This window comes from Psittacula echo (genome assembly GCF_963264785.1).
Source record: "Psittacula echo genome assembly, chromosome: 5".
Lineage (NCBI taxonomy): Eukaryota > Metazoa > Chordata > Aves > Psittaciformes > Psittacidae > Psittacula > Psittacula echo.
The window spans coordinates 87409462-87423112 of NC_137739.1; the positions used below are offsets into that span (position 1 = coordinate 87409462).

A 13651-nucleotide genomic window follows, 5' to 3' on the forward strand; every position below is an offset into this window, starting at 1 on the left:
AGCACAAAAAAAATGAAAGAGATGAAAAGGAAACCTCTCAACTACTTTTGAGGCAGAAAGATGAGCTCTTCCGAGAACAAACTCACAGGTTGCACCAGGCCATTAAATGTTTCTTGTCACTTGCATTACTGATTCTTCCCAAATTTAGTACAGAATAAAATACTCCAAAAAGACAACTGTGAAGTCATGCTCCAGCTCCTGGTGCCCAGAGGGGTGCTCTCCACTTCCACATGTGTGTTCCCACCACAGGAGCACCTCACCTGCTCCTCACAAGCCTCAGCAGTGTCCTCACACCACCTCCTCAGCCATCAGAGGATGCCAAGATACGCACTGGTTCAGGGTAAAAGAATCTGCAGGATCATCAGTGGATCATCCAAGTGGAATCAAAGTTTAAGATGAGCAAACTGCCTAAAAGCAACTAGAAAAGTGAGCTTTTGCTTTCATCTACTCCCATATTAAGACAGGCTGAGAAACTTGGGGCTGTTCAGCCTGGAGAAGAGCAGCCGCGTGAAGACCTCAGAGCAGCTTCCAGTACCTGAAAGGGCACCTACAAGGATGCAGAGGAGGGACTATTCATCAGGGACTGTAAGTGATAGGACAAGTGGTGATGGGTTCAGACTTACACAGGGGAGATTTAGAGAAGATACAAGGAAGAAATTCTTTACTATGAGAGTGGTGAGGCACTGGCACAGGTTGCTAAAAGAAGTGGTAAATGCTCCATTCCTGAAGTGTTCACAATCAGGTCAGACAGGGCTTGGAGCAACATGGTCTAGTGGAAGGTGTCCCTGCCCATGGCAGGCAGTTGGAACCAGATGATTTTAAGGCCCCTTCCAACCCAAACCATTCCATGATTCTATGATTCTACTAGTTTTGACAGGAGTCTGTGCTGCATCAAGTATTGGGCAGTCATTTAAATAAAGCAAACAAAAACATCAAAACCCAAAAAGTTTGAAGAATATGAGGTGAAACTGGCCTAATTCCCTGCTTTAGATGTTTGCCAACATTCAGTTCTTGCCCTTCCTCTGCAATAGTAACGTGCTTTATTCACAAGCAAGAAAATGTAAATATTAGAAGAAAATCTTTTCACTGTCATCTTGGAACTAAGCAGGAAAAGACAGAATTATATAGGATCAAGAAAATAATAGATAATTACGCCTCTGCATGTTTATCTTCTTAATGTCCAAGTCCCAGCATAAACACACAGTCATATTTTCTTCTTTATTCTCCAGGTCCCAGGCAACAAAGTGCAGACTGGGCTAGGAATGAGAAGTAACAGAAGTATCCAACATGGACCCTAACGTTATAAACACTAAAGAATGGGACAAGCAGATTATGTTTTCCTTAGTGTTCCTTTCCTCTCATCCCCAAAATACAATAAACAACAGTTCCTTTGATCTTGCAAAGCCCCAGAGTGAATTTATCAGTTGTTATAAATCTATATGCACGAGCTGAAAAGCTGGCCTGAAATGTTTATTTGGCTTCAGTTCTTAGTCTGTAGCCCATGATTATACCACAAATAACTCTTAACTCAAGCATGTTGGTGTTGCTACACAAAAACTACAGCAATTACTTAAGCACATTTTCCACAGTTTTTCCCTCTTTTTTGCTTATGTCAAGACTTTTCCATTTTTTGGACAGAGAAAGCCAAACGCAGTCTCCTAATGAATGCTGTGACTCTGTAACACTACAAAGAAGTGTCCTGTTGGTCACTTAGAAGCCTCTCTTGCTTTATTTTTTTTTAATATAAAATAATAATTGAAAAATAATCAGAGCTTAGACTTCACGTTCACAAGCTTATCAAATAGCTGAGTTGTTAGTTGTGCACAAGATAAGCAAAGAAATGGAGATGCACATTCTCAGTGTAAGACAGCATAGGTAGAGCAGGAAGAAAGCCCCACGTGAAATACATTCATGTGTATTTCCCTAAGATGACTGAGAAGATGGTTTGCCTTCTTCTGTCCCTGTCACCCCACAGCCTGAAAGTGCTTCACACAGACGACTGAATGAACCCTTGCAGCATCCTCCAGAAGCTACTATTTTGCTCAATTCAGATGTGAAGCAGGCTAAGTGCTCGGGGAACATCAAACAAGTTCTAAGGAAGAAATGGTCCAGGCATAATAATTAAACAACCAGAACGAGATGGACAAGTCCTCAGGCTCACAACTAACCTATGAGTTGTCTGGGTCAAACCTGTACAAAGAACACCAGATAGTTTTTGCTTGGTCAACAGGAAGAAGGTAAGCACGTTCACAGCAATCCCTGTGACCTCGTTTAGTGATTCTCACAGGTTACAGTCCACAAACTCATCTCTCTTGAATGTATTTCAAAGAACTGTTTCATGTTAAGATCATAGTAAAGACCAAACCAAACAACTGCCTCCTAGAAGACCACCACAAAAACCTTCAGCTGGATTATAGTTAATGAAATCACATCATTAAGTAACAGGCTTCAAGCAGATGAGGAGGAAGTTTACAATTCTAGGGGACTTTCATCTGCAAGTAAGATAGAAGCAAGTAGGTTTTGATGGAAAAGGATTTTCTAGCTCAGATTCCATTTAACTTGAATTGAAAGGACTGATTCTCAGTTTCCACTGCTGAAGACGGCAGCAGGTACAGCTTACCCTTCTCTCACAAGTTCCTTTCACGCTATTAATTCTATCCCACATATATCATGCTCACAAAAGCTGCCACCACGACCCTAGCAGGCGGCAGACAGGCACTATAATTACAGGGTGACAAGCAACCCTGAGCCATGCCCTGCCCACAGCTGGCCTGTCCCAGCCCTGGTCTCTCCTTGCTCCAGTTGCCAAGCGTACCAAGTCACACCCTCTGTAGCCAAACCTTTCCCAGGGACCAGAATGAGCTCACAGCTCCAGCTTGGTTTGTGACCTAAGTCAGAAGGCAAGTTTGGATGTGTTTAGGTGGAAGAAACAAACCTTTCAGCATCTGTGCACCCTTCCTCTGTCTATTATTACTTTTCTGTGATAAGGCCAACAAGACAACTCCATTTAAAAGGGTCTCCTCATTCAGAAATGTACGACTTTGAATCCTTAAATTGACTTAGATGCCTCAACAAGGTCCAACAGTTTGGTTTTAATGTAGCTCTTGTTCTGTAAGGGAAGGAATCAGTTCTGTTGAAATATTTTTGTCCCAATTTGTAAATTAAGAAAACATGAAGCCACCCATTGTACTGGTTTTGCCATTGCCTCAGGCTCACTTCAATGTAACCAAATGCCATGTTAGGCACTAAAGTTCAAAACAACACGTAAATGAATCCTATTAAAACAAGAGCAGCATCAGAAAATATTTTGTTCATAAGCTTGAATTCTCATAGTTCAATGGGAGCAAATGGACATTTTCTTCTGTTTTCTTCCTGTTTATAAACATGAAGAATAAAGATTGCCGCAGGATTTGCTGGGCACTGTCAGTATCTAGTGGGTTTACTGCGTTTAGAAGCCTGTTTCTCTTCATTTGAATTCTGCTGGCACAATGGACAAACTGCTCAAGATAAACACTTGTTCATGTTACAGTTCACTGAAAGAAAGGACAACATATTGATTCTGTGAAGATCACAGGATTAATGTAACCTTTAGCCTTATTTTTGCATTTTACGGAAACATAGAATGGTTTGGGTTGGAAAGCACCTTAAGATCATCTGGTTCCAGCCCCCCTGTCATGGACAGGGACGCCTCAAACTAAACCATGTCACCCAAGGTGCTGTCCAGCCTGGCCTTGAACACCGCCAGGGATGGCGCATTTACCACTTCTCTGGGCAACCTGTTCCAGGGCCTCACCACCCTCACAGTAAATAACTTCTTCCTCATATCTAACCTGAACTTCCCCTGTTTAAGTTTAAACCCATCACCCCTTGACCTATCACGAGAGTCCCTGATGAAGAGTCCCTCTCCAGCACTCATGTAGCCCCCTTCAGACACTGAAGGGGGCTCAGGGCTGCTCTGAGGTCTCCACGCAGCTTTTCTTCTCCAAGGCTCAACAGCCCCAACGTTCTCAGCCTGTTTCCATACGGGAGGCGCTCCAGCCCCTGATCATCCTCATGGCCTCCTCTGGACTTGTTCCAACAGTTCCATGTCCTTCTTGTGTTCAAGACACCAGAACTGTATACAGTGCTCTATGTGGGGTCTCATGAGAGCAGAGTAGAGGGGCAGAATCACCTCCTTCAACCTGCTGGTCACACTGCTTTTGATCATCATGAAGATCTTGGGATTAAGCTCCCAATCAGGCACTTTTGAGCTTCAGTTCTTTCCAAAGTTATTTAAATGCTTGAGACCTAAGCCCATAAGTGAATTTTATAGTCTATTTTTAGTAAGCATTCCCAGTAGTTTACTTAGATTTCATACAGAGGGCTTTGTAAGATTAAACATTTCCCTTGCAGTGTTGCATACCCACATGCTACAGCACCAAGCTATGGAAAGGGACAAAAAAACCGAAACAGATAAGGAAGGAAGCTCTAAACAGACCATTAACTGAACCAACTGAATCATATCAGGTACATCAGCAGAAACGAATCATTACGACATGAGAATGTGACAACAACATTACTACCCAAACAAGATTTTTCACTGTAAAGAAATCTTTCATCTCAACCCCATTATCAAAACACAGTTTAGTCAAAATTCACTGCCACTCTATGATACTATTGCATTTACCTTTGGAATAGCCCCAAATTAGGTAGGATTTAAGATTTCAAACCAACTAGAATATATACAACATCCATGCACTGTCTCAGGAAAGAAGAGGCTATTTGTAAAGCTTGAGATGAGTTAGGGAAGTTCACCAACAACCAGATCAGATGAGTTCAGGCTTCAAATCACATAAGAAATTAGATGGGGTGCACAGGAAAAAAACCCACTCTGGTGGCTAAGTTCAGAAAAGTCAGCCTGAAAAATGAATAAATAAATATTAAAACCCCAAAACCCTGCTAGAACTTAGGGGTTTACATACCAAGGATAAAATTCTGTCCTGGCCTCCACTGTATTTGTTCCATTCAAAACCCTTGCATTAGCAGTAATAACAGACTTCAGCCTTGACACAACAGGTCACAGACTTTTCCCTGCAATAGGTTCCTTCTTCCCAGGTCTAACTCCTCAATTTCACAGGGTTAAGCTGTCACTGATGTTCCACTTGAAATCCAAATATCAGCATTTGCTACTAATGGTCATACACTGAAGGAGTTTCAGCACTTCACCTTAACCAACTGAAAGGACACAAATTCCGTTGCCATGGTGTAATATCAGCAATTTGAAGGCATTTAAGGCAGCATTATAGCTTCATTAATGAAGTTTTCCCTTAGGATCACTAAATAAAACTTATGTATACACACATAAAGCCCACTATAAGGGGGTGGGATGGGGGAAGCATTTTAGCTTTACTTGATCTATCCTTTAGCATAAGCAAGATGAATATCTGCAGATGTTTGTATTTCTAATTGTGCACCTAGTGGTTTGCCTTTGTAGGAGACGTGAACATGTATATACAAGCACTAACATTTAGGCTTAAAGAATTTGTCCCTATGGGTTTGTGGATATAAATCTAAGCCCTTGAACATGTAGGAGTAGAAGAACACAAGGTACGCTGGGGGTACATTTGCAGAGGTGAACAAAGCCACAGTTTGAATGGGATCAGAGCTACAAGCAGCTCATCTCACATGGAAACCTGCACGTAGGTTATCAGCCCTGCCCAGGAATCCCCAGAAAGCAATATTGCTCCAAATGACAGCTTCAGATATGCCAATATAGAAGACAGAGGCACTTGTTTAGTATATGGTTTTAAATGATTCACAGACCATCTGTGGCACTGCTGTATTTGCCTTCTATTTCTACTCCACTTGTTTTATTGATTGCATTTGCAGTTCTCTTCCCCAAAATGCCCCCCTTCCAACATGCAGTTTTTCCCCTGAATAGTTGTGGAGCTGATAGCTTATTAAAATTGATGAGGCTCTTTATGAGCACACCAGTTTGTTCAGTTCAGATAACAAAAGGACAGTCTAAGTTATTGAAATGCCATACATTTTTTTTTGCCATGCTGGATTTCAGTACAGTACCATGACTACACTGAAATAATCATTTCAGATCATTTGGTAACTAGAAAAAGGACTTTTTTAGAACGGCATAGCTCTAAAAATCCTCAGTATTAAAAATCAGATGTAATTTTTAATCTCTATTAGTGAGAAATAGAAGAGAAAATGGGATTAGGTTGCAATACTAAATCCAAAGTCCACACTTGACAGGGTGTGCTACAGTGTGTAGCATCAGAGAAGAAAATTCATCCCTGGTCTAATTTCAGAGAGTTCGAATCATTCCCTCCCACCACGAGTAAAGATCACACATTCCCCTCTCAACCTCTCTCTAAGAAAAATGCCTCAAGACACAAATAGAGCTTATTTCAGCCTCTGTTTCTACAAGCAAACAGCTGATTTCTGGATTAGTTTGTCCACATAGAACTTCAAGTTTTTCAGGTAAGAAGAACGTGAAGAAACAGTGCTACCACGTTAAATTCTCCCTCCCCCGCCCTTTTGTTTCCTCCCCACAAACACATCTGTCAACACTTACATCTACAGAGCACCAGGATGTGCTGATGCATTAAATAGCCCAGCAGGTGAACTGGCTGTCGCAGGAGTGTTTGGCAATAACCCCATAGTTAAGTACAATGTAAGTGCTGCAGTTAATAGGGCAGTAACATTAGAATGGATTTGCAGTGCTGACAGTTCAGATTCTAACACCAAACACAGAACATCAAGTAAAAGAATCACATTCCCAAATTAAGTTTGTATTTCTCTTCATCTCCCAGCAAACATTGAAAGTGAATAGGATATTTCAAATTAGCATGTCTCAAAATCCCTGTGAAACTACCAGATGCATTATCTACTTTAGCTGTATCAAAGCAATGCACATCATGTATCTCCACATACTTAAAAACAGAAAACATGCATTCCAATTTATAGGACTTTGTTTTTTACTTTCCAGTGGCTATGTTGTTCAGTAGCTGCTTATCATTTTTGCTGATGTTGTTTCATTTTCTTTTGAGCTTTGCATTGGATTATTTTTGCAACATCTCACATAGACCCTGTCTAAAACCACTTTGCTCTCAGAGGCATTAACACACCCAGAGAGCATTACAGAACTCCTTAGGGCCAGAAGCTCAGATGATGTTCCATCATCTCAGTTCCTTCATTCATCCCAAGGTAGAGACCGAGTCCCAAGTGTGAAGCCAGAACTCACACTGACAGCAGAAAATATCTCTTGGAAGCAGCAACCAGTCAATTAAAGAACAGCTTCACACAAAGGGTGAATAAATAAGCCACAAGTTATTATTTACTTGAAAATAATATTAAAATTCCCCTTAAGCATGTAGAGTTTTAAAGCTTGAATCAACACCTGGTATGTGAAGGGTAAACACATTTGCTGCAGTACAGAATATTAAGCTTTCAGACTCCAAAGCCTTCAGAGTAGTGACTGGACTATATGGTCTTGATGGGAGATTAAGTCACTGAAGAAATACAGGTCTAAACCTCAGTCTCTTGGAGATTTTATGAAGATTTGTATATTTACTTACTGTTTCTTAGATGCCAAAGCAGCACACTATCCCGATCTAATAATGAAAATGATATTCAATAGATCATAATGCCAGAAAGGCCCATTATGATAATCCAGTGCAATCTTCTGTGAGTACGCTGCCGTGGATTTCATCCAGAGATTGCAATGCTTGCCTGGAGTTAGAACTTAACCTCTAAGTGCTTTTTATCTCTAACATCAAACTCGGTGCTATAAAACAAAATCCAACAAATACATGCCAAGTTCACAATTTACAAACACTCCATTAAAATTCTCTTACTAGAAAAGACATAAAAACGACAGTAAAGCAAGTTTTCCTTTTCCTTATACTGGAATATAGCCAGTTATTTTACCACTAGATCTACCTCAGATTTAAATTAATGTAAAAGACAAGATCATTTGAAAGCACTGAGGAGCATGATGTGAATGCTCCTCATTTACAATTCCTATGGGGAGAAGAATAAAGAAGATATTTCAAGCTTTTTTGCATCCAGATAAAACCATTTGTGGTCTTACAACTGCAAGAAAAGCCATTTAGAAGATTCACTGACTTGTGTCAGGTAAAATACTAGTGACAGACTGTCACAGGAGATCACAGGATACCTTCATGTGGGGGTTTATTCAATTTTCAGACTTAAAAAATGCATTCAATTATCGACAGAATTGATCTGAAAGACAGGGACAACAAAGGAGGCAACAGAAGCCAATCCTTCTGTGGCCAGCAACTGCTGGGTATGACACTCCGCAGCCGTTATCATAACTGACCATTTGGTGGTTTGAATATTTATAAGCATTTCCCTGCACTGTCACTCTTGTTCCCATTGAACACCAGCTTCCATTCAATCACTGCCATTTTCCCAAGATTTCTCTGAAGAAAAAAATGCACTGAGGGACTGACTTCCTCTCCATTTTACACACAGAACCTGTGTGGCAGAAGCAATGAGCAGAGGTGCGTGTTTTACTATATAGAACCACACCATTTTACTCCAGCTTCCCTAAACAAGAGAGGGAACTAAGTCCTCTTTTTGGACCTGGTGACAAGTACTCCCATAGTACACAAAGAATTCTGACAAGTGTTTTGGCAAAGGACAAGACATCCTCATACCTCTGTAGTTGCCCATCTAAGAACTTGTAGTTAAAAAAGTAGATGTCTCCGACTTTGAAAGTTACAGTTATCTCTTGTACCAGTGCCAAGAGCACATCCCAAAGGGCTCTTCACATTTATTTCACATACCTTTAGTAATACTGACAGTAGACTGAGGGCAGACAGAGTGCACAGAGAGGTTTTCTGAGCACCATACGAGCAGCCATCCTCTTAAATTGTAATTTAAACCAGGCTGACCCATGAGGCCAGTCCCTGCACCTATCCACGAGTCATCTGCATCACGATGTTATTGCTTTGGTCTAGGGTAAGTGCAGGAAATCAATGCACCCAAGCAGAAGAAGTTGAGTCAGCCCTCCTCTGACAAAGCATTTCAGTACAAATACACCTAAAGTCTATTTTTTCCTCAGAAAATCCTCTCCTTTAACTTACTTTTCACCAGGAGTTTATCTTTTGAAGAGGACCAAGCCACTTGGGTTCATGGAGTTAAATCATAAAGGTATTATGCATGGAATATCTGACCGTAACAACGAGGTTACAGCAGAAGTCATGCAGCTGTGTGTGGTGCACAGAAGAGTTTTCTAAATTGAACATTTCTTCAAGTTTTCCCATGGAAAAAATACGGCACTCCTCAGTGTGACAATGCAAAATAAACAGCACAGCTCCTGAGCAGAACTGTCATGACTTAAACCTTCCAAACTGCTCCTCAGTCTCACAGGCAGACGCCAACATTCCTCTATCTGCTTATTTGCTTAACTGTTCAAAAAGGCTGCTTTCTAAACAAATTACAGAGGTAAGTACCTTAATGCCATGTTATTCTCATTACTGAGGCACCAGCCCGCATACTCGCTTTGGCAAGCCAAGCACAGGCTCCTGTTTGTTGCACAAGTGTAATTACAACACAGGTTTCTGCTAAACTAGAAGGAAGTCTAAAGTAACACTTATGTGTAGTTATGAGTTTTTGCTCAGAAACTGAATTTTACTACCACAAAAAAAATAAATGAATGTTGTTTTCCCTCTCCAGGCTGTTTGTGGGACTAACCTCTTTATATTGAAATTACAGGAGACTCACTGCAATCGAAATTTTGTTTAAAAACAATAGTGGTATTTTCTGAAGAGCTGCTTGTAAAGCAATTTTCATCTAATGGTTACAGGGAAGCGTGTTTACACGCCAGTTAGAGTAAAAATGCTCAAAACAGCAGCTGGGAGAAAGTCAGGAGACATTTGTTAGGACAACAGAGCTTGGCTTCCCACAGCCTCTGCCTCTTTTCTAACTGGTACATCTTAAGAATAAAGCAGGATCCTTCTTGCCTGGTAACACCATCATGTCTGCTTTACACACACACACAACCAACCAAGATGCAACTCAGATGAAAAGAAAAACCCCCACTTAACCCCCAAATCCATAGGGATCAATGATCAGTGTAAATTTTGCTGGTATAAAGATTAGATATGGTAAAAGCTGGATCTTACCATTAGCGTTTTTCCCACAGATGAGATGCTCGTAAGGTTGCAGCACTCCCCAAAGTTCAGCATCATTGTTGATAACCATCTCCAAGATTTCAGCTGAGATCTCCCCTCCTCCACCATCTGGGCTCTGACTTGCCAAAACCCTAGCTTTAATCTCTTCTACAAGGTTTTCCATGCAGGCGGTTAAAGAGATGGCTGCATATTCATGGATCCTAACTGAGATCCTGGTGTCCACCATCCACCTGAAAAACCTCCCCACTGAGAAAGTGAGGCCACATCTGGCTGATTTACCTTTCCTCAGTCCATCTCCAGCACTCATGCTGTACAGAGAGAGAGCCTTGACGGTGGCCAAGACACAGCTTTCTGACAGCGACCAGCTCTGGATGAGCTTGATAGCACTCTGCACCTCAAACCTGGTGCACTTGGAGTGCATCACGCTGAGCCGCTGAGCTTCCCTGGAGACCCTGATCAAGGCGCGCCTCAGTAACTGCGAGAGCCGCCTAACAGCTTCCTGAGAAAAGGTTCTGGTGTTGCCATCTCCCTTCCCTTTTCGGAGTATTTTTCCAATGTCTTCATCAGTCCAAGGGTATTCCTCTAGATCCGGCAGCTTAGGACACTTGGAAAAGATATCTGCAACCTCGGGGTCTTCCGGCAGAACAGTGTTCACGGTATCCCAGCTGTTATTCCTACTGTTCATGGAGCCCGAGTAGTACCACCAGTTGCCTCTGTGCTGAGAAGAGGTGAAGGCTTGGGAGTTGGACTTGGAAGAGGAGAGACTAAGGGACCTGCAGGAATCCCCTGCCCCATAACCAGAGTCCAAAGTTAAATCCTCCAGGGTCTTCAGAGTAGAGCTGTATATCCCAGCCATAGGAAAGACGGGTTAAGCCAACGACGAAGAGCACGAAAGGTGAGGCTGGCGCAGATCACTCCTGCTCCTACCGACCCAGAGCCACCCGCCACACCAGCGGCGCGGGAGGATTTGCAGCACAGCGGGCAGGAGCCCTCCCCGCACGCCGGCTCCGCCGAGGGCCGGCTACCTCCATCCCGCAGGGACGCTGCGTTCAGCCATCTTCAGGCTCAGTGAGGCGGCAGCGAGGAGCGAGAGGCCGCCGGGCAGGGCGCGGGGACCGCGGAGCGAGCTCGGCGGGACACTTGGCGGCGGCTCCGACTCAACTTCGCCGCCGCAGGTCTGCCGGGCGCCCCGCACCGCCACATGCAAATGAGGTGCGGCTGGAAGCACCAATCAGCGAAGCCGACCGAGCCCGTCTCCGCCAATGAAATTCCAGCTGGGCGGGCAATATGCAAATAGTGGCAGGAGGGGCGGGGCCAGCCGGGCTGTGCCGGGGCTCCGCCGGCTTTGCGGGACCGGGCGACAACGGGCGCTCCGCTGCCGCTGGCCCCGCTGGGCAGCTGTCCGCCCGCCCGGCGCAGCTCTCGGGATGGGCCCACAGCAGGGACCGGGCTCTGTGGCGGCTCCCCGGGGTGAGGGTCGCGCACGCTTAGCCCCGCGGGGGTCACTGCATGAATGGGGGATTGTGCAGAAGGCCGCGAAGCCGGTGCGCCAGCTGCTGAAAGGAGCCTTTGTACAGCAGTTTACACAGCCCTGACCTTGAACTGGGAGCCGGGTACGGAACGGAGGTGCCTGGTTTGTTTCTCCCGTCCCTCCGCCCAAGCGCGGGGCCTGCCCGGGCCGAGGGCTCCCCCCTTCGGCTGCACCGGGGAGCGAAGGTGGCGGCGGAGGCAGCAGAAACCGCATTCCAACTCATTAGGTTCTCACGTTCTTCTAGTTTAACATTTAGATGCAGTTTTCACATCTTTCTTCAAGAAGTAAACCCTCCAAAGAGCACGAGTCCGCTACTGTCTACTGCCACCCGACCCTGAGAGCTCCCAGGCAGAGACATTCTCCTTCCATGAGCCCCTGAATTACATTGGCAATAGGTGACAAGAACACAACACAGAGAGTGAAGGCAGCCAAGAGTCCACATTATTAATGCTCAGCCTCACTTCGCTCCTCTGTACAGGAAACTGCAGCGACTGCAAAGAGCTGTCATTTAATATATGTCAAGCATTGATTTTTTGAACAGCTTTCTTATTTACAAGCAGCACTTGACTTATCGTGCGCAAGATACACAGACGCTTTGTGCCCATTTGCTCCCTGAAATTAATAACATACTTAAAAAATAAAATACTTAAAACCTCGCGCCCAGCTGTCTTTAGTTGTATGAGGCCAAAAGACTTCACTTGAACTAGTCTACTTTGTAGCAGTAGGCTGATGGTGACTACACAACACAACAGTGAACACATCAAATGCTTTGACTTTGTTGTTGTGGTGGTTAAAAAGGCACATTTAAAATCTCCAAAGGTAAATATTTTACAGCCACACTCAGAGCAGCAGTCTGTTCTCAGTGTGAAATACTTTCCCTTAACAACTACTTGCAACAGAGGAAGCAAAAGTGTTGCAACCCCACGGGTCTGGCCTGGAGTGCGGTGCCACCATGAGAAGGCTGCAGGCAGTGAACGCTTTGAGCAGATCTTTTACTTGTGTACTTGCGTTCACAGGATAAAGCAGCTTCTGCTCATACTAAAAGCCAAAGTGCTTAACAGGCCCTACTGACTTCACAGTTGGCCCTCCAAACTTCTTTTTTTTAACATCTTCTTTCATCTCTCTTAGATCTGTCCAGCTATAATTCACTGCTGTTTTCACTGCTTCTGCCCACCAATAGACAGAAATTGTCTATTAAAACCAGACATAACTCTCCCAAAGTCATTCCGAGTTATTTAAAAATCATAACACCTCAGCACTTCACTTGTGCCTCACCGTCAGTTCTGAGAGAGGTATTTTTACTACACAACTCTAGTATCTCAGTTGTTCTTTTCCAGATCAAAGCTAACTCTGTTATTTTGTCATGTTTTTCAGGCTTGAGCTCTATTTTGCAGAGTTTTAAGTCCAACAAAGACAACACATCTGGCAGTACATGGAGTAAATAGTTGTCTGGATGCATGAGAGGCAGTTCCTGCTTCAAAGCACAGAGCTTTGTCCCTGATGCATTCAATCACTACTCCATGTTTCCACTCTCACATCTGTATTTAATCCTATATATTAGGTACTGGGGACTACTGCAGACTTTTTAACTGAGACTTCTGTTACATTGCCATGGGCTATCTATCCCTCACATTCAAACATCTCTCCACTGCCTCCCAAAAACAATGGTATTACTACCTCTTAGTATACTACCTGTAAGTTCCTTGGCCAAATCTCTAAGATAACACACAGAAGAGTCATCTCTTCATGCTGAACTCTACACAAACGGGAAGGAGGCAGTGTCCTGGGTTTAGCAGTAGCAGTAATTTTTTCTCCTTCTTAGTAGCTGGTGCAGCGCTGTGATTTTGACTTTTGGCCTGGGAACAGCGCTGATAAAACCGATGTTTTTAGTTGCTGGTCAGAATGTTTACTCTGACCAACGGCTTTCTGAGCCTCATGCTCTGCCAGGGAAGGGGGAAGCCGGGAG

General features: G+C 43.6%; 1 protein-coding gene across 1 annotated transcript in view; it reads right to left on the reverse strand.

Moving 5' to 3' along the window:
- ABTB2 (ankyrin repeat and BTB domain containing 2) overlaps positions 1 to 11010 on the reverse strand; it is a gene marked incomplete at both ends in the record, with an annotated part of 135603 nt that extends 124593 nt beyond the window's left edge. Inside the window, one exon of the mRNA XM_080618119.1 lies at positions 10146 to 11010. Within this exon, the coding sequence (XP_080474245.1) occupies positions 10146 to 11010 (865 nt within the window). The remainder of the gene's footprint in view (positions 1 to 10145) is intronic.
- Between the last annotated feature and the right edge of the window lie 2641 nt (positions 11011 to 13651).